Genomic DNA, 26,945 nt, shown 5'->3' with positions numbered 1-26,945 from the left:
TGGTTATACTCAAGAAAAAGCAGTGGACCCATAACAGAACCTTGAGGAACACCACATGTAATTAATTCCCAGTCAGATGAAGACTGACTGCTTACAGCACAGGTATTTTGCAACGACACCCTTTGTTTTCTGTTAGATAGATAAGACTCAAAACATTATGCAGCATTGCCGGTAACACCATAATACTCTAATTTACTTAGGAGAATGCTGTGGTTCACACAGTCAAAGGCTTTTGACAGCTCACAGAAAATGCCAGTAGCCTGTAATTTATTATCTACTGAATTAAGTACACTCTCACTGTAAGTGTAAAGCTTGCTCTATATCAGAACCCTTCAGAAATCGAAACTGTGCCTGACAATGTATCATTTGCAGTTTATATTATGTTACACGTCTAATTCCGTAGTATCAAATTGAGAAGCAAATCTCTAAAGTCACGGAACGTGTCAGCACATGAAATGACAACATACTCCTAAAAGTAATATCGCATAAAATAAAATCAGATTTCGATTTAGAAATGGTCAAGAACGGGGAATAAAGCTGGTTGCATCCTTACGTAAGGAATTAATGCAGGGATTTTGGGATGCCCACAAAATTAAAATCTGGATAACTAGAGAAGGATTTCTATCTTCATCCACCTGAAAGCTAGACTAGTACCCCATCACCATGTTTGGCGAAGAACATAATCGGCGCTTTGCCTCCCATCACTAACTTCTTCAGTATCATCAATTATTCATTAAATTTTTTAATTTCTTCCATTGTAGGATTATTCGAGATTTTTCTTTCACAACAACAAAGAATAATTTTGTTTTGCTTATTGCTGTTTATTTAAAGTTGACTATTGCGTTAGAGTACATTGTGAAATCTACTTGAATACATTTTCATCATCATGCTAAGTAATGTCGAATGAGAGACAGCCGATCGTCCGGTGCCTTCTACTTCCTGGACTGGGGCCAGTCGCAGGTGTTGATGTTGGAGTTCCAGACGGTGCCAGTGGGGCAGACCATGTGGACGGACCTGCCGTTGCTGCACTCGTAGAAGCTGCTGCTGTCGTTCTCGTCAGGGAAGAAGACGGGCGTGGAGCCGTCGTACTGCGGGCAGTTGGGGGCCGCCGACACCACGGCTGCCAGCACGCATACAGCCAGAAGAGAAGCCAGCACTGGAACAGTAAGAGTAGTCAGGTCTGGACTGTCGTAATCACAAGACACAACATGTTTACACAGAAAAATCAGTTAGCAAAAGTGACTAAATAGCGCGGGGAACGTAAACAAATAGCGGTGTTCATGTTGCGCTACAAGGATTGATGATACATGGACGATAAACATTTTAGACGAGAAGAGAATAGAAGCACTCAACATGCTGTGCTACAGAAAAGCTGAATATGAGATAGGTAGATCACATAACTAACGAGGACGAACTGAATAGAACAGGGGAGACAAGATATATGTGGCACAGCTTGACTAAAAGAAGGAATTGGTTGAGAGGACACATTCTGATACCTCAATGGATCACAAGTTTACAACTGGATGGAAGTGTGTGTGTGTGTACGTGTGTGTGTGTGTGTGTGTGTGTGTGTGTGTGTGTGTGTGTGTGTGTGTGTGTGTGCGTGGGGAAGAGGATGGTGGAATTGTAGAGGCAGACCAAGAGACAAGTACAGTAAGCAGGTTCAGAAGGATGTACGCTGCAGTATTCGGAGGTGAAGGGGCTTGCACAGGAGAGAATAGCATGGAGAGCTGAGTCAACTCAGTCTTTTGACTGAAGACCTCAACAATAACGTTTTGCACAGTGGCTACATTTAAGTAAGTATCATGATCCTAACACCAAGGCAATATTAACTGGGGAGATGGTCACACAATTTTTGAGTTGATTGTAATATGCTTCGTGTCACATGCTTCCATTGCTTTACAAATACGACTACCTAGTTTGTCGTAAAATATTGTAACATTCAGTTCGAGCTCCATAACCGAAGAGATTGGCTTGAGAGTGTTACCTGAAGGGAAATTTCCTTTTTAATGAGACCTTCAGCAGGATTTCCAAACCATTTCTGGAGTAATTGTACCAGTTCACTTTAATCTAATTTTCTTTTCTTTAAATTTGTGGCATGATGACTTCTTTGTCACAAAAAATCCTAATTACACTAAATGTTGAACGTCGCATGTGCCATCTCTCTGATTATCTTATCTTTTTTCCTTACATATCCCCATTTCAACTAGATTATATTTTTTATGATGCGGTGCAACGATGACACTTTGTGCCCCAATAACCTAATGGCTTCTGCTTCCACTGTTATTCAGTAACGTAAAGCAAGAAAGGCATACTGCTAAATAATATATATTCACATAGTCAGTGCCTTCGAACAATGAAGCCTTTCGTGACTGAATTTCATCGTTGCTGATGTATCTTCCAGCCTATATGGTCGTTGTCGAAAAATACTTTTCTGTTCCTGACTTTTCGCGAGAGCAGCACTAGACATCTTCCGAGATGCTTCTGGTGACGCTGGGTTGGCAACGCTCATGTCCTGAATGATTCACCAGGAAGTTCAAATTTCATCACCCTATGACCAAAGAGATGGCGTCCTGAATACTTTGTGGTTACATTTCTAAAAACTAAATTCTGTTCAAAATAATGTAATCTGCTTTTGTGCCATGGAAATTGGAGGTAACACACCCCCTTCCTAATACAATAAACTTTATTAATATAACTCACAATCACGCACGAAGTCTAATGACTCATAAACAAGCAGTCATCGATGTACTAATTTTTGTATATAATTTCACGTGTTAAATATATGTCTGAGACACAGAGACCACAATGGACTCCCATGTATCTCTACAGGACGAGTGTATGCTCATCTCATGGCACAGCATTTCAGACTCGCTTGTAGTTTCTTAACTGCTGCCCGAGATTCGATCATTCAAACCAGGTAACTAGCAGTTGTTCGTAGGACATTGCTTAACAAATGTTTACTACACAACTGGCTAGTAATGCGCATTTTGCCAGTAAAAATAAATGTCTTGCGCACATGCAGATGACAAATGCTTCACAGGAGACTATCGCCACAAGAATTATATCATTTTAATTTAAAATACAACAGAACTTTCACTTACCCTTCATGATAGTTGGGACACAAGTCACTCTGAGCGTCTCTAACAGTAAGAAGATACCCAACAGTGCTTCGCTGAGGCTTTATATACACGCTGCGACAGATACACAACCTCATATCAATGTGGATGACAAAAAAGACTGCCGTGCTACGATACATTAAGGGCGTTTCCTAAAACTCAAGTAACTTTCAGGAACTGTCAAAGATAAATCTGTCACGTCATGACGGTTCCGAAACCATAATTGTGATTCGATAAGCTTTTCAAATACATGCTTGACAGCTACTTTCAGTACATTTTGTTAATCACTTCAGTACACGACAGCAAAATTATTCCGAACTATTTCGTTGTCCTTGTCTTAAGACATGACGTTTGTTCGTGGAAATCTTCAAACGGAAGTTGAAAAATATTTTTAATATAAAATTAAGATTGGGTCGATTGCAAATTTATGCAGTATGACCATTGTTGACTGATCAAGCTCCAATCATTAGATTTACACTAGACAAAAAATTGCACTGAACGTCAACTATAGCAGTTACATACTTCATGTGCTGCACATACTATGAAGACTTGATTATGGGCAGTAACTCGTTCAACCTAGCCAAACGCCATGATGTTCATTAAAACAGTTGTGTATTCTGTGCTTATAAGAACATAATACCGACACGCTAGATGTCACAGTTCCTTTATTAACTTTATCACATGAAACAAAATTTGACAAATAAAAAAATGAATCTCAGAAAGCTAACTGAAGGTGACAGAAGAATCAAATACTAGATAATCAAAAAGTAGGAAAACTACTGAAAAGGATTATAGTCTTTTACAAGAGCGTGCTGTCAACTGATAATAGAAACGTAATTAGAGGCCTACATCAGTGAATCGTGTAATTAATTTTAAAAATTATACACAAAATTTGTAGGGTGTTAAGTTGAAAAGGGCCGACCAGATCATGCAGCCAACACGGGTCACTGCTGGCGTGTTCTGTCTGCCTGTGGTATTTCTCACTCGCTGATTTGCCGCTAAGGAATGTAGACGGGCCGTGAGGAGAAAATCTCGCTGTCGTTTTGGTGTTGTAAGAGTCAGGAAGCTTCATAACCCCCTTCTTTCCGGATTCCAATTCACCACAGTTCGACGTGCATCGTCAAAATATTTGTAATTTAGATATAACCCTCCGTTAAAATTATAATTCTAACTGATCTCGCTGGGCCAGTGATTTTTGTTACTTAAAATTTCCAGTCCCTCTAGAACAATGAGTTGGCTTCCATTGGTTGCTGTATATAACACATACACGTTCCGTTTTATGTCTGTCGTGGAATATTTACGTTTAGGAATCTACCTACTAAAGGTCGTTTTAACTGTGAATTTACAGTGTGAGTTAAAAGGGACTTTAAAATTTTCGAATGATGCAGAAATTTATTGAGATAACTTACACAATCGGTACATGGGTCTTTTGTAGCTAGCAACCTCAAGTTTCATATAAAAGTGTCAATTGTCATTTTGGTTCGATGTGACTATGATTTTTGATGCGATAAACATCCCATCTGTTATCAGTTTCTTCCCACACTCGTCGCAGCAACTCGATTTTTCAGATCGGCTAAACTGTTTAGTAGGAGACCAAATTACACACTGTTTCTAACGAAACCCCGGAGAAACAAATCCAGTGGTGTCAAGTATGGGGAGCGATGTGGCCATTTGTTTGGCCCTTCACACGTAACTGATGAGTTATCATTTCGCAGTAATCAAAACGTCTCAACAAAGTTCTTGTATCAAGAGTAAATCGTAGGCCTGTATTGAGGTTCCTTCGCGCATTCGGTGAGAAATTTACGCCGAGTAGTTGTTGCAGAGTTTGTTTCACCAAACCAGAACATACACTGAGCCCCAGTGAAAGTATCCATTTTAACTGGACTGAAGTTTTCACTCTACAGCGGAGTGTGCGCTGATATGAAACTTCACGGCAGATTAAAACTGTGTGCCAGACTGAGACTCGAACTCGGGACCTTTGCCTTTCACGAGCAAGTGCTCTACCATCCGAGCTGCTCAAGCACGACTCACGACCCGTCCTCACACCCATACTTCCGCCCGTACCTTGTCTACTAGCTTCCAAACTCTACAGAATTTCTCCCGCGAAGAGCAAAGGTCCCGAGTTCGAGTCTCGGTCCGACACAGTTTTAATCTGCCAGGGAGTTTCAGTCATTTTAACTGTGCACTGTGCTTGCGCTCCTGTTGGCGGAATAGTGTACTGATGCACTATATGAATCAAACTTGAGGTTGTTTCTTACGAAATGATATATCCACCGATTCTTTAAGTTATCTCAATAAACTCCAGTATAATTCCAAAGTTGTAAAGCTCTTTTTGACTCACCCTGTATATGCTCTTTAAAAACTATCTTAAATAAACAACCCATATAATTTACGTAATGCCGATCACAACCACTGCAGTTATTTCTGTATATACTTGATGTCAATAGCGTACCACTTTTAGGTCCAGTTTATTGGCTAACCGGAAATCCCGAAATTTTGTTCATTTTAAAAAGGAATCTAATGTTTGACTGTTTTGGAGGATTTATAAATTTTTTGATAAATTTTGACATTATATGTGGTAGCATGGTATTTTGTTTCTGTTTCTGTAATACAAGTCTCGAAGTGTCATTCACCGTTCATTGCGATTCTTTCAAATTTTTCTTAGGTGTTTTTCAACCCCTCGTTAGATCGATTAATTTCAATATATCTAGTTCTTTCTTTATTTCACTTTGTTGTGAAGGAAGAACTACTAGACGATAGGGCAACGAATTTGAAAAGTACTCGGCTTTGAAAATACATGAATAGGCATTTGTGATAACATTGGTACACATTGGCTTCTGTAACTGTCGATGATATGTTTACTTTACTTTTTCATTATAATGAAGTCCACTTTTGCTTCAAGAGCAAGGTTTAGCATAGTTTATGCAAAGTGATACGTTCCTCATTGTTTTTAAGAGCAGAATAGCTTCGTGTACATAAATAGTTTTCTGTTTTAAGTTATGACGTTTCTCAAAAACTGTTTTCAAGCTCACTGATTAACATTTCTGCCATTGTGTCACGTAGGCTGTCAGATGTCGCGCGGTCCTCCTTCTGCTGGAAAATATTTGCCTTAAAAGTGAAATAATTGAAACATAAAAACATTGTTAAAGTGCTACGAGTTCAAATGTTTGTGAACTGCTCATCTTTTAATATGTTAATAAATTTTATTTTATGATTGGAATAGTTGCTTTCGCTGGCACATTCACGCATAAATTAGCGATGTCTATAAACACTTACATGGTAGTCAAACGTGCTGTCTACCCAGTTACTTTCATTTGTAGTAGCTTAAAAAGTAACACTGTTCCAACACGACAGCGGATACCCACACACGTGTAATCCGGAAAAACATCACAAAACTAGGTTGGATGTCATTGCCGCTTCCATTCTATCACTTAGACCCTTTGCCGGCAGGAGTGGCCGAACGGTTCTAGGCTCTACAGTCTGGAACCGCGCGACCGCTACGGTCGCAGGTTACAATCCTGCCTCGGGAATGGATGTGCTTGATGTCCTTAGGTTTGTTAGGTTTAAGTAGTCCTAAGTTCTAGAGGACTGATGACCTCAGAAGTTAAGTCCCATAGTGCTCAGAGCCACTTGAACCATTTGAACTTAGACACTTTGTCCTCGGACTATCACCTGCTTGGGTCTCTTAACTGTGCTATGTGAGGAACACATATAGAAAAAGATGAGAACGTAATTCATGCAATGAAAACGTGGTTACGTGTAGAGAACATGAGTTTCACCAACAGGAAATACATGCTGTGATATTACTGGAAAAGGACTCACACCACTCTCAATGCCTCTCTCTTCAAAGACACAGACGATGACAGCAAATCTAGAACAAGTTCGTAATTGAAAGCAATCTGACGTTTTTAGTTAACTAGTCAGTCATTATAGGATATCCGCGATTAACATATGAATACAACGGCGTATTAAACATCACGATAAGAGGAGAAACGTATGCAAATCCAAGTGCATACGCGGAATAGTTTTATCAACCAAGGAATATAAAAACACTTAAGTAATTTGAAACCGTATCCTGTGTCTTCTCTGTATTACTAGGCCGTGCAGGAAAGTATGGCCTCCGAAATTTTTACGAAAAACCCTTACAGCTCTTTAAATAACGCAAACGTTATTAACATTTTACGTCTTTATTCTTCAGTCTACATATTTGCAGCCTTATGCTGCCAGACGGCTCCGAAGTATGGCGTGAAACGTATGAATGTGAAACGTAATTATGTTACTGATTGAGAAACAACATGCTGCAATCGAGTTTCGAATTTCAAGATTTCATCCACAGATGGGGCACCCTCTGCTTCAGTATTACAATGCCAGACCACATACGCTGTGATATTTGCAGCAATCCAGCACATGGGTTCCCTGTCATCAGTTATCCTCCATATGGTCCCCACTTGGCCGCTTCATCTCTTTCCAAAACTTAAAATAAGCTTCGAGGAATTCACTTTGAAGTGATGAAGGGGTACAAGCAGAGGTGATATTGTGGCTCTAGCTCTGTCAACAAAGTCAAACTTTCTACAGCGACGATATCAAGAAACTGGCCTGTCGTTGAGAGAAACATGCTCGTCGCCACAGTGAGTAAGTTGAAAAATAAATATGTAGATTAGAAGTGTAGGATGTTGGATATTAATAAAGTTTGTTTTATTTAAGAAACATTAAGGGTTATCGCATAAAAACTCAAGAGGCATTACGTTTCAGTTCACCCATGTGTTAATAGAAAACAATTGTATTTTTGCAGAACGATATCTGTAGAGAACCCACCAAATACTTTATTCATATAGTTTTTCTAGTCCCTAGTAAGAGGCTACATGGTTCATAACTGTATAATTTATATGTTATAAATAAGGCAGATAAAATATCAGAAGGTTAAAAATGATAAAAAATAACAATAGAAATTAAAATTAAATTAACCCCATTAGCAAAGAAAAAATCCCACCAAAAGAAGAAGAGAACCTATGACCCTCATAAACTGATACAAAATGAGGATTATGAAGCACAAACCAGGGATATAAAAATAACAGATGATCTGGAAGAAATAATTCCCAAATTGAAACAAATAGCTGAACAAGTTGCCCCTATAAATCCAAGGAAAAAAACCCAGTGGTGGAACGATGAATGTGATGAAGCAGTGTTGGATCGACACCAAGCCTGGTTAAGGCATCAAAATGAAAAAACAGAAAAATCATATTTGGAACTCACAAAACAAAGGAAGACAACACAAAAAATAATAAGGAGAGTTAAACGTCAGTACCAAAAAGATATACTTCTAATGATAGAAACAAATAGTGAAAAAACAAACTCAAGAGACTATTACAAAATATTTGGCAGACAATTACAAAGATATGATCCTCCAACATTAATGTTAAAAGATAAAGATAATAACCTAGCCCATAGCAATAGTAAAAATACAGAAATTCTAGCAGAAACATTTAACAAGTTACTAAATTGTGAAAATCCCCCAAAACTTCTTCAGATAAACACAGAAACCCCAATTAAAACACCAGCAGAAGATATAAATCCACCTACAATTAATGAGGTCTACAGAGCTTTGAAAGAACTCAAAAACTACAAAGCAAGTGGAGAAGATCAAACGTTTGCTGAACTTTGGAAATATGCAGCAGAACCAGTAAAGATAGCATTACACCAATGCATAGTAAAAATCTGGAATGAAGAGAAATTACCAGAAAATTGGACTACTGCTATAATACATCCATTACATAAGAAAGGAGAAAAATCAAATCCAGACAACTATAGAGGAATTTCCCTTGTAAAGATCAACTAGAACTGGAACCGGGAGAATATCAAGGAGGATTTAGATCCTGGAGAAGCTGCCCAGAACAGATAATCACCTTGAACTTAGTTATGGATGTCTACAAAAGAAGGCAAAAACAACTAGTCATAACCTTTGTAGATTTCAAAAAGGCATATGATTGCCTCCATAGATCTTCAATGATGAAAATATTAAGGAATTTTGGACTTCATCCTAAATTAATAAAAATGATACAGTTAACCTTAACAAACACCAAATCCAAAGTAAAATTTAGAGGAGAAATATCTGAACCATTTACGATTAAAACAGGGTTGAGACAGGGAGATTGTTTATCACCATTGCTATTCAATTGTGCTCTTGAATATGTAATGAGAGAATGGTACAAGGAAGATCATATGAATATTAAAATTGGAACTAAGAAAGATAAAATAAACCTAAATTGCTTGGGATTTGCTGATGACCTAGCATTACTAGCTAATAATATTCAGGAAGCCACGAAACAAAGAACAAGCTTACAAAATATAGCACAAAAATTAGGACTCCAGATATCATTTGAAAAGACTGAAATAATGGTAACGGATCCACTTGTAATAGATCACATCACAGTGAACAATAGGGAAATTAAAATAGTGAAACAATTTAAATACCTGGGTGAAATTATAACACATAAATTGGACGAGAAACCTGCATGGCGAGCAAGAACTAATAAAATGATAAAAGCTCAAAAACTAACATGGCCTACGTACAATAAAAAATGTCTATCAATTAAAACAAAATTAAAACATTACAAGACGGTGGTTCAACCAGAGGTTACATACGGAAGTGAAACTCTTTTTAAAGTCACCCAGAAAAACAGAATTGACAAAATTTTAAAAGTAGAGAGAAGAATTGCTAGAACATGCATAAATAAGAAATATCAAAAAGCTGGGCAATGGCGGATAGTTCCAAATGAAGTGGTATACAGAGAACTGGAGCCCATCACTGATACTATACCAAAGAAAAGGATCTCTTTTTGTGGTCACATTCTGAGGACACCAGAAACCAGATTATCAAAGAAAATTATTGAGAAACTCTGGAATTTGAAACAACAAGGAGGATGGCTTAAGGAAATAAGAGAGGATATGGAAGAACTGGAAATAACTCTGGATGATTTGCAGAACAAAACGCCAAATTTAAAGAAGTTGAGGGACACAGAAATAAGATTTAAACCAAAAATTGACAAACGACATACAATGAAAAGGGTATTTACAGATAAGAAACGACGAAAAGCATCGGAACGAATAAAGAGATACTGGGCCACTCAGAAGGGGAAAACACCAAAGAAGAGGACCAGAAATGATTGACTGAAGTGGTCCAATGAGGCCGAAAAAGCAGAAGAAGAAGAAGAAGAAGAAGAAGAAGAAGAAGAAGAAATTGAAGGAATACAATAACTGACGATCTCAGTGAAAGAACCTATAACTATTTGTGAAATTTGTAAGAGGTAATAAGATGGATTTAGTTATTTTAATTAACCAAGTTCAGGTATTTCTCGTATAACTAATTGATTCTTGCACATTTTGTAACACTTACCACACGGATCCGGGCAAGATGCAGAGAAACGAAATTCAGACGGAAGGATTATAAATCGAAAACAATATCCGTCGGATACTGAACGCAGGTTGTAAAATTTTTTATCCTTATCTTGTTCTTTGCAGCAGCAAATTCTGCAATGAGACTGCACTGTAAAAGCTCGAAATTAGCAGCAGTAACATCATCCACAATTTAGGTACCTGTAATCAAATGGTTCATTGCATTTTGTTGCTTAAATGAATTTTCGCAGTTTCAATTGTTAACGTGACGTGTACGTTTCACTGTTGAATATAACTCTACAAGACTATTTCTGTAATTTGGTCAGTAACTGTAAGTAGCAGCAGTAACATCGTCCACAATTTAATTACCTGTAGTCAACTGGTTCATTGGATTTTGTTGTTTTAATGAATTTTCTAAGTTCCAATTGTGAACGCGACGTGTACGTTCCACTGTTGAACATAGCTCTACAAGACTATTTCTGTAATTTGGTCAGTAATTATTTTATGCATTTTGCATTTAAGTAAAGTTCAAATGAATTCAAGTGACATAGGTGGGTAATTTTAATTAGAGTGGTTATCATCAATTTTTACAGTCTGAAACACGTTCTGAAGCGAAATAGATTTACGTTTTAGAACTGGTTGTGGTTCGGATGATAAGGGAAGACAGACTACAAAACCTGAAAACATGCATGAAAACGTAGCTTTGCACATCACTGAAGACAAATTGTCAGATACTTCCCTGAATTTGATTCGATTTTTTGGTGTTGTTATCTATATGGCTAAAGAAGAAAACCCAAAGACTAATTAACAAAACTGAATTGTAGAATAAATAGTGTGGACCCAAAAATAGATTGATCGACAAAATTATAGCTGTGCTAAGCCGCTTACCTAACAAGTAAGTATAAAATATTTAAAAATTTGCAAAAAATATGTCAAAGAATGAATAACATTGCAGAGAAGACAGCGAAACGTATTGATGTGGAATGTGATAAACAAGTTTCTGGGACGAGAAAGTAGACATCCACTTGGAACGTTTGAAAATTAAAGAAATAATCGAAACAACTGATGACAGAATATCTGCTCTAGAGCAAACACAAAACGATCATAATTCAAATTTGTACCAGGATCAGACTATGCAAATTAACAGCGAATTGGGAACAGCGCGCCAAAATAATGTAACTGATTACGGGAGTATGGGTTACTGACGTCCTGGCAGAACGATTAAATGAAGCTGGTACTGGCAAAGACGACGAAGGTGAAAGCATCAGCAAAGCAATGATATCTGTGCACTATGAGGCAACAGTATTAAAAAATTAGATAAAATTGTAGGACGCTTACTCGTCTATATTCGATGGGGATAGCACGTCTTGCATACATGGCAAGTTTAACAGAAATAACCATATAAATACTACTGCCACTAATGAACAAAATTGTATTGGTACAGCCTACGAATAACATGTTGTGGTAGCTATACCATATTTTTGTATTAGTACCATAGACAGAAACACGCTCCGACTATGGCAATTCACAGTATTTAGTTGGGACGACATGACATGAAATCCACACCATGCGTTCACTAAAACATTTTTAGGGGTGATTCCAAATAGCTGGAATGACATACAGCATGCTAAGTTTGCAGCAGCATACATCTAGAGTTAATTCACATCGTGAGCCATCGAAGCATCAGAGAAGCGTCCAGTTAAAGATGATTTTGACCAAATACTGGACAAATGGCCGCCACCTAAAACTACACTAAGGGACACTGAATCACGCCACGTACAACAGTAGACAAGCATATCTGCGTCTTTACTTTGAAAAGTTTTGAAGTAATACAAAGTATTTCAAGATTAATGCAATCGATTTATGGAAGACTGTAGATGTTGTGTCGGTAAAAACGTTCATGCATCATATGACAACAATCTTGGGTACATAAGCAAACAATCAAAGTTCACATGACAGGTTGAGAGACCGACAGGTGCCTCGGACATATGAAAGCACACTTCAGGAGTAGCAATATAATGCAGATAATATCGAACGGAACTCACGATAGTCAGACAAAGGGTGGTGAAAAAATAAATGAAACGAGCGTTACCACGCCATATACAAAACCACAGACATCAGTCAAATCGTTGCTTGGATGGACCCAATGAACACGAAGTATAAGAAAGCTGATACCGACCAAACAAGATAACCCCAGTGTACTGATCAAAGATAATTGAGTGGCGCAGATTTAGAAATCCACATGTTACACTACAACGATGCCCTGAACTTGAGGGGCAGTAAAGTTCCGAGCTCTGGCTCTAGACGGACCAGTCGGTTCCGACCGACTACCATGTCATCTTCTGCTAATGGCGTCATTGGATGTAGTCTGGAGTGGCACGCAATCAGCATACCCTCTCCCCGTCTTTGACAAGGTTTCTTGACTTTGGAACCGTTCGAGTAGCTCCTCAGTTGGCCTCTCGAAGATGAGTGCATCCCTTATTAGTCCCCATCAATCAAAAAGCCTTGGAAGTACCAGTGGTCAATTCTGGGTCCTCCACATCTCAGTCAGCCACGATGACCACACAGCTACAGAATCGGACAGACCTGAGGGACAACTTGCAAAATATGCACGAAAGCTGTCTATGGTTCTGCTCAATGACGAGCCATCGCTTCACAATGAAAACTGAAGGAACTGACACATTGGCGGTTATTTATTCAGGGGCCATTTGCCGCTGATCTCGACCATCTTATTTAGATGAATTCCTGAAGGAAGGTATCAACATCACCTGTCAGCCGGCGCAGAATTTTAAGCGTTGTGGCTATGTGAGGTTGGGCTGTAAAGCTACAGACCCAACTAAAAGAAAACCTGAAAGAGCAGGTAGTGTGTCACGCCGTCATCATTGTCGACAGCTTGGTGACTGACGGTATAACAGGTGTTAATTTCCGAGCAGAGAAAAGCTCTATGGTATTTTCTGGAGGAACATTCGTTTTACAGTTTAGTGGTTATACTGTAGAGGTAAATTTATTAGCTTTAGCTGACAGCCATGAGTGTAGTTGGTGGTGACAAAATCTGAGCCCAATGCGTCTTACAACCTTAAATGCTTACAGTGTTATTGAACTAAATAACAGTCATTGAAGATAAACTATATTAATCAAATCATATTAATGACCAACGGATACTCGATCTGCAGAATGTCCTGCCACATTTCAGAGAGATTTTTGAGGAAAACCCACGAACAATTAATTGTTGTGAGTATGAAATAGAAGTGGCTCACCAACTGCTCATTCTACCATCATCTCGTGGGCAAAAAGACTGGCCATTGCAAAAGAGATAAATCAGATCTCACTCTGGGAAGTCGTTGAACCATCTGAAAGTATTATTGTTCCAACAAAACTACTACAACTTTCCGCCACCATTTATGGATAGGCCGGCCGCTGTGGCCGAGGGGTTCTAGGCGCTTCAGTATGGATCCACGCGACCGCTCCGGTCGCAGGTTCGAATCCTGCCTCGGGCATGTATGTGTGTGATGTCCTTAGGTTAGTTAGGTTTAAGTGGTTCTAAGTTCTAGGGGGCTAATGACCTCAGATGTCCCACCGTACTCAGAGCTATTTTAACCATTTATGGACATCTACTATAAACAAAGACTGGAGTCAGCTACGTCGTAGCATTATGTAATGCATATTTCCAACGAGTGATGATTGGAAAAGTTTCTAAGGAACAACTGGATAATAATATCCAGTTGTTCCCTTCTAAGAGTCATCGAGAAGCGAAGCCAGTTAGGCATTGTTTCTGTAGTCTGTCTCGATTTGTGTGCAAGTATGTATCAAAGACTGTACAAAACAAGGTGGATAGAATATCTGGAATGAGAATGAACCGTGGCCCCATTGGATTAGTAGACTGTTCTGTCTGGCACCACTGGCTCAAATGTAGTATCGACTATCTCTCTTGAGGCCCCTTGGCCAGTATTTATGAGGAAAAGTTGGTGTCTGTGGGTTGTGTCCTTAGAGAGTCTTTGCTTGTCGATATATGTACGAGATTCGCTGGCCCGAGAGGGAGGCATGAAGTTTGGGGATTGGCGGTAGCGCCACGACAAGAGATGATCACGAGGTCCGGGCGGCCGAAGTCACGACCTGCGCAAGGAGGACCTGCGCAGAGCGAAGATACCGGGGTACTTCACAGGGGTCAGCGTCAACTACAGGCAGAAGGCCGTCATCCCGTCGGTTGATTGGCAACATTCATGTCGGACAACCCCTCGTGGCCTGGCTGCTCTCTTCTACCTGGCTTTCTTCGGCAGTACGCAGTAACTGCTGCGACGCACCGTGGATCCATGGAACTGCTTGCTGATAAGGAATGGCATTTAATAAGACAGACTGTGTCCAACGCGGTAGTAAAGACAACTGTTTCACCCGATAACGGGCGGGCTGCAGGTCCGGCCGTCTTATGGTTCAAATGGCTCTGAACACTATGGGACTTAACTTCTGAGGTCATCAGTCCCCTAGAACTTAGAACTACTTGAACCTAAGGACATCACACACATCCATGCCCGAGGCAGGAATCGAACCTGCTACCGTAGCGGTCGTGCGGTTCCAGACTGTAGCGCCTAGAACCGCTCGGCTGCACCGGCCGGCTCGGCCGTCTTATAATAATTGTCTTATTATTTGCTGTTTTGCAATACAGCACTTCAAATTTCTTTAACAAAGGTTAAAATATTATTCAACTAAAGACTTAACGTCAAAAGAATTTTGCAAATTTTTTCATTTTGTTAAGGAAAATTTTATGGTTAAATGCTTCGATTATCTGTAAAACGCAGTTTATACATTCATAAATAAACAGGTTGTGTGAAAATAAAGTTATATTGGTGGGTCCTACCTCCCACGTTTTCCTTAATTCCAATAAGTACCACGTACCATTGGGATCCATGGTACGACTGTGTACGAACCAATATGGATAGAATATCTGAAATGAGACTAGTGATTTGCAATTTTCGCTTTAAGTGAGTTGGTGTTTGATGGTTTCGAAAGCGAGGAATGGTGAAAACCCGTTACAAAGCTGAAATGACATATACGATACCATGTGGATAAAGCCAGATGAACATTGATAAACTCACTCGTGAAACCACATCAGAGAAGATCGTATTTCGATTACAAAATGTAACGCTGTGACAGAAATCTGGTTCATAATCATCTTAAATCTTCTCTTATAATCAACAAAATAAGGATTAGGAATTGATACAGACTGGTTGATACGAAATTATCCAACATATTTTTAATGACATAGCTTTCCTAACTGAAGAAAAATAAAAGGACTACGTCTATATGAGGACGTGAAACCATATTTTAAATGAACAGTCACTCGAGACATTAGTGGTGTCTTGCATTGTAAATAAATATCTGTCAGTGAGATGATCTAGTGTGACTCATTTTCTAGTGTATATTTATTTTTCGTCTTTGTGTTACAAATTAGGTGTTTTCCATCTGTAAATATAAGAAGGATTGATTTGTGGTGGTATTATGGAATCCATAGGTTTCTTAAAAGACAAAAGTTTTCTTCACATGGAATCTGCACAGTAGAATTAGGAGATTGAGCGTATTGATAGCTGTATTCCTTTGTAGTTGTCATATGCCCATATCTTGCCAAGGTTGACTTGAGTACGCAGTAGAACTTTTACTGGGAAGCCCCTACACATTCTCCACCCAGTCTCAATCTCTCCCTTTGAGATTTCCATATTTTTAGAGTGGCGTAGAGAGACAAGTGTGATAGTCAATTTTCTTCAGACTAAGAGGTGCTCTGTGGGTAGAGTTGTGGTTCTGTAGCCAGTCGTTAACATTTTTCCATGAAGGCACTGACCATTTTGTCTCACAGTTATGGTGATTACTTTTCTATTTTTTTCGGTCTGTTTCGTTTTCATTTGATTGTCTTTTATACACTGAAGAGCCAAAGAAACTGGAACACCTGCTTAATACCGTGTAGGGGCCCCGTGCAACACGACGTGCCATGGACTTGACTAATGTCTGAAGTAGTGCTGGAGGTACTCACACCACGTATTCTGCAGGGCTTTCCGTAGATCCCTAAGAGTACGACGGGGTGGAGATCTCTTCTGAGCAACACGTTATAATGCATCCCAGATATGAATAATAATGTTCATGTCTGGGGACTTTGGTGACCAGTGGAAGTGTTTTAACTCAGGCGAGTGTTCCTGAAGCCACTCTGTAGCAGTTACGGACGTGTGGGTTGCGCAACTCCGTCGGAATGCACAATGGACATGAATGAATGCAGGTGATCAGACAGGATGCTTACGTATGTGTCACCTATCAGAGTCATATCTAGACGTATCAGGGGTCCCATATCACTCCAATTGCACACTCCCCACACCCTTACAGAGCCTCCAAGAGCATGAACAATCACACCCCCCACATGCAGGGCACATGGATTCATGAGGTGTCTCCACACCCATACACGTCCATCCACTTGATACAATTTGAAAGGAGACTCGTCTGACCAGGCGACATGTTTCTACTCATCGACAGTCTAAGGACGGTGTTCACGGGCCCAGGGTAGGCGTAAGGCTTCGTGTTGTGCAGTCATCAAGGGTACAGGAGCGGGATTTCGCCTCCGAAAGCCCTTATCGATGATGTTTCGTTGAATGGTTCGCAACGTGATACTTGTTGATGGCCCAGCACTGAAATCTGCAGCAATTTGCGGAAGGATTACACTTTTGTCACGTTGAATGATTCTCTTCAGTTGTCATGAGACCCATTCTTGCAGGATCTTCTTCCGGCCACAGAGATGTCGGTGATTGGATATTTTACCAGATTCCTGATATTCTCGGTACACCCATGAAATTTCGTACGGGGAAAATCCCCACTTCATCGCTACCTCGGAGACGCTGTGCCCATCGCTTGTGCGTCGACTATAACACCACGTTCAAACTCACTCAAATCTTGATAGCCAACCATTGTAGCAGCAGTAACCGATCTAACAACTACGCCAGGCACTTGTTTCTTTATATACGCCTTGCCGACCGCAGCGCCTTATTATGCCTGTTTACATACCTCTTTATTTGAATACGCATGCCTATACCAGTTTCTTTGGCGCTTCAGTGTAAAAGGAGATGATGATGTTATCATCAAGAGCGCCTGGAATGCAGTAGTAGGGGATGGAATAGAAGAAAGATTTATGGCACCATATGAGCCTGGTAGTAGGAATGAGGGACGAGGGAGACTAGTTCTGCTACAAAAATGACAACTGGCTAAAACAGTGTTCACAAATTACACGTGGAAGAAGTGTCCTTGGAAAAGGCTTGGAGATACGGGTAGATACCTGACGGATTACACCATAGTCAGACAGAGATTGCGAATCAGATGTTCTATTGTAAGGAATACCCAGCAGCAGATATAGATTTGGGTCATAATTTCGTAATGATGAAGAGTAGGCTTACCCAACCGGAAGGATCAGCGTCTAGAGTAGTGGGTACTGAAATACGGAGGAATAAAGAGATTCATTTGCCTCGAATAAAAAACAGCCCGCAGTTGCACTAAATTATATTATTATAACCCTTGACCATGGTTTATCCTATAATATTATAGCCTTCTTCAGAAGTCCTAAAAATGATCAAAATGATATCTAGACCAGTGATTCAATCTACACATAAACTTCAAGATTACGTAAGTGATAACAAAAATGGTTCAAATGGCTCTGAGCACTATGGGACTTAACATCTGTGGTCATCAGGCCCCTAGAACTTAGAACTACTTAAACCTAACTAACCTAAGGACAGCACAAACATCCATGCCCAAGGCAGGATTCGAACCTGCGACCAAGTGATAACATATTACTTATATACACATTAAGAAATGAAAAATGTCTTAACCCAGCGGCTGCGTCAAGACCAATAAAATAACTTCAACAGACATAAGCCTATTTTGAACATAAGTAAAATTACATATGGCACCTTATGTCCTCCGCCACTACCTCTGTTATACGGGGCGCACGGAAGACAAGTGTGCCGCACCCCGCGCACCATAGGTGGCGCTCACTACAGTGAGCTACATCGCACCGTTTATCAGGCAACTAGCCAATATGTACGACAATAAATTAATAATAAGCCTATATGTGCAAATGAAGGACCATATACTTAATAATACGAATGTTCAACAGATGAAATACTGTTAAATACGATCATTAGAGTCGTAGAACATTAACAATTTCATTTAACCAAGCCGGCCGATGTGGCCGAGAGGTTCTAGGCGCTTCAGTCAGGTTCGAATCCTGCCTCGGGCATGGATGTGTGTGATGTTCTTAGGCTAGTTAGGTTTAAATATTTCTAAGTCTAGGGGACTGATGACCTCAGATGTTAAGTCCCGTAGTGCTCAGGAGCATTTGAACCATTTTTGAGTTCGGTGTCGTTAACAGGTTGGGGCTTACGTCCTACTTCGATAATGTGTTCAGAAAACGTTGACCCATTCTTATTCATACCCATCCTAGACGGCATATGTTCTTTATATCTTATGGCTATAGACCTACCTGTCTGCCCTATGTAACACGCAGGCAACCATTACATTTGAATTTATAAACTCCTGATTGCAACAGCTTATTATAATTGTTATTGCTGAAACAAACAAATTTCCGTTCTAAGCTATTGTTGGTCGAAAATGCTACGTTATAGTCGTGTTCATGGAGCACAGGTTGTATTTTATAAGATTTTTATATAAGACACTTAGGAATGAAATACAGTGTAAGGAAACTAATGCGAAATAACTGCAGAAATATGTCCAGAAGTCGATAAAGAAATAGTTATAGAAACGAGGACGTCAAGATTAAAAGTGGGATGGAAATCCCACTGCTAAGCACAGAGGTGGGTGCGGAAAGTTAGAAAGACAACACTGAAGGTCTCTGTGAGAGGGAGGAATAGGTTTATGACTTAACTATGATGGAAATGAGCATCGGTATGGAAGTCTGGGTGTGTACCAGAGTTTAACAGATCTTTCGAAGTCTCGAGATGAAGTGAGACAGAAGGAACCAATAACATTCTTCGCAATCTCTTAAAGTCGTTGGGGGAAGTGTCAGTCAAGCGACCATATAATTTGGTATGTAAAATCTATAAGTCTGGAGACATATTATCAGACGTTGGTAAAGAAATCAACGAGACCTTTCTATAAGCCGCTTAAAGGCTCAAATATTCAAGACGCTCACAAGAATAACGGAAAGGAAACTGACGGTCTGTTATATGACTATCAGTTTGGCTTTCGGAAACGTGAGGACACCAGAAATTAGATCTGAGGATGTAACATAGGCAAAGCAAGGCTTGGAAAACGAGGATTCGTTAGTAATTATTGTCGACCTGCAAAAGCCCTCCACAAAGTAAAACGGTGCAAGATGTTCCAGATTTTGAGAAAAATAGGAATAAGCTATAGGGACAGACGGATTGTATACAATACTAGCTTGGCACCCACTGTTTTGCTCGGGTAGACTGCGTGGTCTGCACAGATTTTTTTATCGAATTTTTATGTTGTTTACAAATCACATCGCATTCTAATCTTTTCACTCTAAATGAGGCCGTAGAAGCATGGTCTTACTGAATGTGCTTCTGACGAGACAACGATTCTGGTAGCTGAAGTCCATGGGTTTTGTTAACCATACTTTTTGGGTTCTTGTGGTGATATTTCAATAGAAACTTTCGTCCTCTAACACATATTTCTTTTATTTAACTGTGAAGTACAAATTTCCACATATTTCTCTTTAAACATTTTTAATATAACGAAATACTTTCTTAAAAATTTTCGTTCTGTTTCACTCCCTTATGGGTTGAATTTCCAAAACCTTTGAAACGTATCTTTTAATTTCCAGTTGAGAATCTAAACAAAAATTTTCATGAATTTAGATTTAAAAATGCTTTCATAATAAAATTATTTCATAAATCTTCTCATCATGTATTCAAATCCCTGAGGCAATTGAGCTCCACAGAACACTTGAGCACCTCTTTTTTATTTCCAACAGAGAAGTCGAATACCAATTTTTATAGATACAACTTTAAAACTATTTTTGCAACGAAATACCTTTTATGAAACAGTTCACTCCTTATTTCACCCCCTCAGTGGTTGCATTTCAAAATCTGTCAAAATGTATTCTTTTAAATTTTTAACCGAGAAGCAAAGCATAAATTGTCATACATATAGATTTAAAAATTCTTTCATAATGAATCATATTCATTAAAAACTCATCCGCTATTTGAACTGCACAGGGGTTGAGTTTCTGGTTTTTTCTCCTCTGTCCATCTCGACCTCCCCCTCTAAGTCAATCCCCTCCTCCTCCCTACATCCTCCTCTGTCCATCGTCTCCTCCCCCTTCCCTCCTCCATCTCATCCTTCTCTCTGCCTATGTACTCCTCTCCCTCTCTCTCGCCACCTCCTCCTCCGCCTTCCTCCGTCCATCTCCACCTCTTTCCTTTCTCTGTCCCTTTCCTCCTTCTCATTTCTCTGCCCATCTCCTGTTCATCCCTTTCTGTCCATTTACCCCTCACCTTCTCTCTGTCTATCTTCTCCTACTCCTGTCTGTGCCCATCCTGTCCTTCCTGTTCTCTGTCTGTCCATTTCCTCCTACCCTCTTCGATCTCCACGTTACCATTCTACCCCACTAGCAGGTTACTTGTTAATCCCCACAGATAGTAAGTAGTATTTGCACCATGTTTGGTTGAAATCGATCAAGGGATTTAGGAGGGAACTTTTACCCATGACTGTGAGCACATATACACATGTGACATGTATTTCACATATATGTAACACATTTCACACGTATTTGTACACGTTGTTCAGTTGTACCTCCAGCGAATTTCAACTTACATTTTCGTTCCATGCAACTACTTGGGTAAGACATCATGTCTCCAGAGCTCTGTATCATACAATGATATAATTCTGTAGGTACATTCCGTAGCATACGTGTATACTGTCTGCGAAATGTGTAGCGAATAGGTTTAATACGAAAAAAGTAATACATCTGAACGCCATGCATGATGCGTCGGTTTTGACGCATCGCAGTGTTTATGAAGTCCTCTTTCCTGAACTATGTGTAGTTCAATGACACAGTTTTGCAGTTACATACAGTGGATACAGTCTACAAAATGTGTCGTGAATACAGTTGCACTAAAGAAGTAATTCATTAAAACATCACGCTCTATCCATGAACTGCAACTGTAGTAAGCGATAAACTTGTTTCCTTCAATCATTTTGTAGTGATGTCAGTCAGAAAAGTTCCCTAAATGTCCGGAACTACGATTGAAGATTGTTACAAGTCACTGAAAGCTCTCATTCTGAAATACTTGGTGAATATAGTCTGGGTTTCACGGGTCGCGGGCTACGCTTCTTTCTCACACCAACCATAAGGGGTGTATAGTGGTTCCAGCTAACACGGTGGTTTATTTCCACACTGTGATACACGTAACAAGTTTTCTTGAAATCTGTCCAGTAGTTTAGAAGGAGATGTGGAACACACACACACACAAACACACACATATATAATTTTTTTTAAATCTGTGATACACCAAGGAACACAGAAGGAAGCATGGAGGACCGATGTTTAACATCCTGTCAACGACGAAATTGTCAGAGCACGACTTTGAAGAGAAACATATCTGGCTGCATCCTTACGTAAGGAACGAAAACCGCGATTTGGACAAACCACACAAAATAGGTATAGGAGGAGAGCTACTTCAACCTTCATCCTTCTGAATGAGAGCAAAGTATTTCATCGCTTTCTTCGGTGAAGGTCATAATAGGCTTATCAACTCCCATCACTACCTTGTTTCAATCCCCCTCGATTACTCATGAGATTTTGGAATATATTGCACTGTAGTAGGATTTTGCAGTATTCTGATTTCATAGTAACAACGAAGAATTTTTGGTTTATTGTCATTTATTCAAAATCAACTGTTACATTATAGAACACTGTGAAACTTATTGGAGCACATTTTCATCATCATGCCAAGTAATGTCGAATGGGGACAGCCGATCGTCCGGTGCCTTCTACTTCCTGGACTGGGGCCAATCGCAGGTGTTGATGTTGGAGTTCCAGACGGTGCCAGTGGGGCAGACCATGTGGACGGACCTGCCGTTGCTGCACTCGTAGAAGCTGCTGCTGTCGTTCTCGTCAGGGAAGAAGACGGGCGTGGAGCCGTCGTACTGCGGGCAGGTGGGGGCCGCCGTCACCACGGCTACCAGCACGCACACAGCCAGAAGAGAAGCCAGCACTGGGACAGTAAGAGTAGTAAGTTGTAGACTGTCATCACCATGGGTTACGTAAGTTTGCAAAGAGAAATCAGTCAACCAATATACAGATAAGGAACTAAATAACTCTCAGTACATAAACAAGTAGCTGTGCTCAAAATTGTGGTACAGGGATTGATGAAAGTAAATTTCACAGCGGTGAAGTTAAACGTATCACGATCCTATTAACAAAAAAAATGGTTCAAATGGCTCTGAGCACTATGGGACTCAACATCTGAGGTTATCAGTCCCCTAGAACTTAGAACTACTTAAACCTAACTAACCTAAGGACACCACACACATCCATGCCCGAGGCAGGATTCGAACCTGCCATCGTAGCAGTCACGCGGTTCCGGACTGTAGCGCCTAGAACCGCACGGCCACCGCGGCCGGCTTCCTATTAACAAGGCAATATTAACTGAGGCGATAGTCATGCTGTTTGCTAATCATCCTAGTATACATCGGATTACATGCTTACATTGCTTTCAGAAATACTGACTACCGACCTGGTGATAATATGTCGTAATATTGTCTGAACTCCATAAATTACAGTCAAAAGATAAGAACCAGTTTGGTAATGTTACTTAAAGGAACATTTTGCTTTAATGAGACTTTCAGCTCTATTTCCACTCTTTTTGTGCTGTCGTTTTCCCTGTTCACAATTTATTCTTTTTTTTAATTTGTTGCGTGATGACATTCTTATCGCTTTATGAATCGGTTACACTAAATGTAAACCATCGTGTGTATCATCCCATTGAATCAATAATTTAGTTTATCTCTTTTCCTTGTCTCTTAGTTTATGTTGTTTCTATGATGTGATGCAACGATAACTGAACGTGTGCTCAACAACGTCACGGCTTCCGCTGTGATTATTAGTCAATAACGTAAAGCATGTAAGGCATATTGTAAAATAATACAAATCTACAGCACGACAGTAAGTACCAATAGAAATTTCATTGTGCTAAATCGAGAGAGCTATTATCCTGAATAGCAGGTCTCCACTGTTTGTTAGTATTTGTGAAAAACATTCATTTAACAGTATTGTGATCAGCGCCTTTGTCTTGTTATTCCATCGTAATCTATCCCCATTCTAATGTAATAAATTGGATTAGTATCACATATAATCTCACAAGAAGTCTAATGAGTCGCAGACTAGCTGCCACCAACATACTCTTTTTTGTGTGTAATTTTACGAGACAAATATACGTCCGAGACACACTCAAAGGCCACAAAGCACTCACTTGTAATTTACCTATAATTTTATTCGATCATTCTATCCAAGTAAGTATCAGTTGTCCATAGGCAACCGTCTGATAAATATTTCCTACACAGTTCATTTTGGATGTGCTCCTTCTACTAGTGAAAATAGAAGTCTTGCACACACTCAAGTGACAAATACATAAAAAGAAACTATCGTCAGAAGAATAACTCTTTCCCACATACAATACAACAGAATTTCCACTTACCCTTCATGATGGATGAGATGCTACGATGTGGACACACTCGATGTTTCAACAGTCAGAAGATACCCAACAGTGTACTGCTGAAGCTTTATATACAAATTGGAACAGATAATCTGCCTCATATCAATGTCGATGACAAAAAAGGCTGTCGTGTTACAGTACATTAAGGGCGTTTCCAATTACACGATTTAGCTTTCAGAAACTGTCAGAGATAAAGCTGTCACCACGTCCGAAATCATAATTGAGATTACGTGTACTTTATAAAAAAAATTCCTGGCAGCTACTTGCAGCACATTTCGTCAGTTGCGTCAGTACAGGACCACAAAGCACTTCCCAGTTTTCCCGTTTTGTTCGTCTTAAGACATAATGTTTGTTGTAAGTCTGCAGGCTTCATGGCCGTTGTCATTGAAGATAAAATCTTCTGTTTTATTAGGCCGCACCATGTTTCTTCTAAAATGATCGAATTTTCAACCCCTCCGCTGGGATCTTCCTCAGAATCTTCTGGTGTCTACTACTGCTAGAACACTGTCAGAGACGAGTGTCGCATCCTCTTAACAGAGGGGAATTTTTCAGGCGTTGGTGCTGGAGAAGTGACAGTATTGGTTAAAATTCATATGGCTTCCATTGGTGAGCTATAGTCATAGGCTAATACTCAATGTAGAAGAAGGGGCGTTGTTAGCTAATCTCCTGTGGATACCATTGGCGGCTCATCGTCATTGGATAGAAAGGCACTATTCCACACTTACGCCGGAGAACAGTTATTGGTTGAAATTCCTGCTACCACTATTGGTTGGTCACCATCATTGGCTAGATTCGAAAGGGACAGAGCAAGAGAGGGGGAATGATTACCCAAAATATTATTGTCCACCAAGGTGACCTGCAGCGCGTTGTTTATGACGCTCACATACCGCGGCCGCTTATTTACTTCCTTGATGGCGGGGAGCCACGATGCCGGAAGCCTATAGCCGTCCTATCTATTGAAATTAGGTGCATTCTTAGAAATTTCAACCGTTTCTCGGACCTTTCTTCTACAAATGTTTGTTTCTTTAGCCAGTACAAATACGTTATCGAAATCGATGTCAGGGCCACAGTTCTCATTATGTTCCGCTATTGCCGATTTTGCACGTTGTTTTAGCCGCATGTGCCCTTCGTGTATCTTACGCGTTCTTTAACAGTTCTTCCCGTTTCGCCTATACTCTTTCGTAGCCACATGTCACTTGATAGACACCTTTGCATTGTGGACTCAATCAGGTGCATCCATTTTCCGTCGGAAAAAATGTTTTATTTTGTTTGAATAAGGAAAGATGTCTGAATACTATTTTTCTTCAAAATTATGCTTATGTAGTCAATGACCCCAGAAACGAACGGTAACCTGACGGAGTGAGAAGGCGATTCCTCGTCATTCTTGTTAGCGTTATAAATATTCCGCCTAAAAACCCTGTCGAGTGAATAACTATCATACCCATTTGCCTTCAATGTCCTCTTTAAAAAATTCAACTTGGATTCCAAGTTGTCGTCATCGCTGGTACGGAAGGCACGTGAACATAGTGTGTTGAGCATTGCTTGCTTCTAGGCTGGGTGGTGGTGCGAAGTGGCATCTAAATACCTGTTTGTGTTACTCGGCTTTCTGTAATCCCTGTGACCTAGAGTGTTATCAGATCTTCTGTATACCAACCGACCTCACTCTCAACCTCCAAGATAAATTTGATTTTGGGGTGAATTTCATTTAAGAAATTGTGAAACGCATGAAGTTCTTCTTTGGCGTGTGGTCATATAGCATCCACATAGCGGAGCCAGCAAGAAGGCTTCAAAGGAGCACTACTTAACGCATGTTGCTCAAAATGTTCCATAAAAACGTCAGCTGCTACTGGCGAAATGGGTGAGCCCATAACAAGGCCGTCAGCGTGTCCATATAATTTACCATTGTATTTAAAACAGCTAGAACGAAGACACAATTCAATTAAGTCACAAACACCTGGAGCAACATTCTGCCTTATAATCTCCATTGTATCTTATACTGGGACGTTAGTAAATAATGATGTCGAATCGAAGCTAACAAGAATGTAACCTGCAGATATCTTCAGTGTGCGTATAATTTCTAAAAAATGTTTCGAATCATTTATAAAAGTATTTGTTTTACCAACTAGATTTCTCAGTTTGCCAGATAAATGACGTGCTAAAAAATAAGGCGGCGAGTTAATCCCACTGACTATAGACCTCAAAGGAACCGATTCTTTATGTATTTTCTGTAGTCCATACAGTCTGGGTGAGACAGGTATTCGAGGTGTTAGATTCTTTGTAATAGAGCTGTCCAGTCTGGAGTCTGATATCAGGTTTTCCACTTCCCGAACGATTCTGTTCGTCGGATCGCTTTTTAACTTGCGATACACACGGTCAGCTAGTAGTTGTTCCATCTTCCTGAGATAATCCAAAGCGTCCAAAACAACAGTAGCATTCCCCTTATCTTATTTTGTTGGAATTATGCTTTCGTTTCTCATGAAATCAATAAAAGCGGCATAACAACGCGCTGCGAGTCACCTTAGTGGACAATAATATTTTGGGTAAACATTGCCTCTCTCTTGCTCTGTCCCTTTCGAATCTAGCCAATGATGGCGACCCACCAACAGTGGTAGCAGGAATTTCAACCAATAACTCTTCTCCAGTGTAAGTGTGGAATAGTGCTTTTCTATCCAATGACGATGGGCCGCCAATGGTATCCACAGGAGATTAG

At 39.9% G+C, this 26,945-nt stretch overlaps 1 protein-coding gene across 1 annotated transcript; it reads right to left on the bottom strand.

The window, feature by feature from the left end:
* Positions 1-932: 932 nt before the first annotated feature.
* On the bottom strand, positions 933-24,224 carry LOC124788717 (peritrophin-1-like). Its single transcript, XM_047255995.1, has 3 exons — positions 24,218-24,224; positions 22,516-22,735; positions 933-1,185 (listed from the first exon to the last, which is right to left on the bottom strand). The coding sequence occupies exons 1-3, from the start codon at positions 24,222-24,224 to the stop codon at positions 933-935; spliced, it is 480 nt and encodes a 159-aa protein (XP_047111951.1).
* Positions 24,225-26,945: the final 2,721 nt, after the last annotated feature.

Source organism: Schistocerca piceifrons, chromosome 3 (genome assembly GCF_021461385.2).
Source record: "Schistocerca piceifrons isolate TAMUIC-IGC-003096 chromosome 3, iqSchPice1.1, whole genome shotgun sequence".
Lineage (NCBI taxonomy): Eukaryota > Metazoa > Arthropoda > Insecta > Orthoptera > Acrididae > Schistocerca > Schistocerca piceifrons.
The sequence above is the reverse complement of the archived record's forward strand: the minus strand, read 5'-3'. Positions and strand labels throughout refer to the sequence as shown.

Excerpts from the sequence above, each read along its gene's own strand:
- LOC124788717 (XM_047255995.1), bottom strand. Across the intron at positions 1,186-22,515 it reads GATTGGCCCCAGTCCAGGAA|TCCAGACCTGACTACTCTTA; the intron begins GTAGAAGGCACC and ends TGATTACGACAG.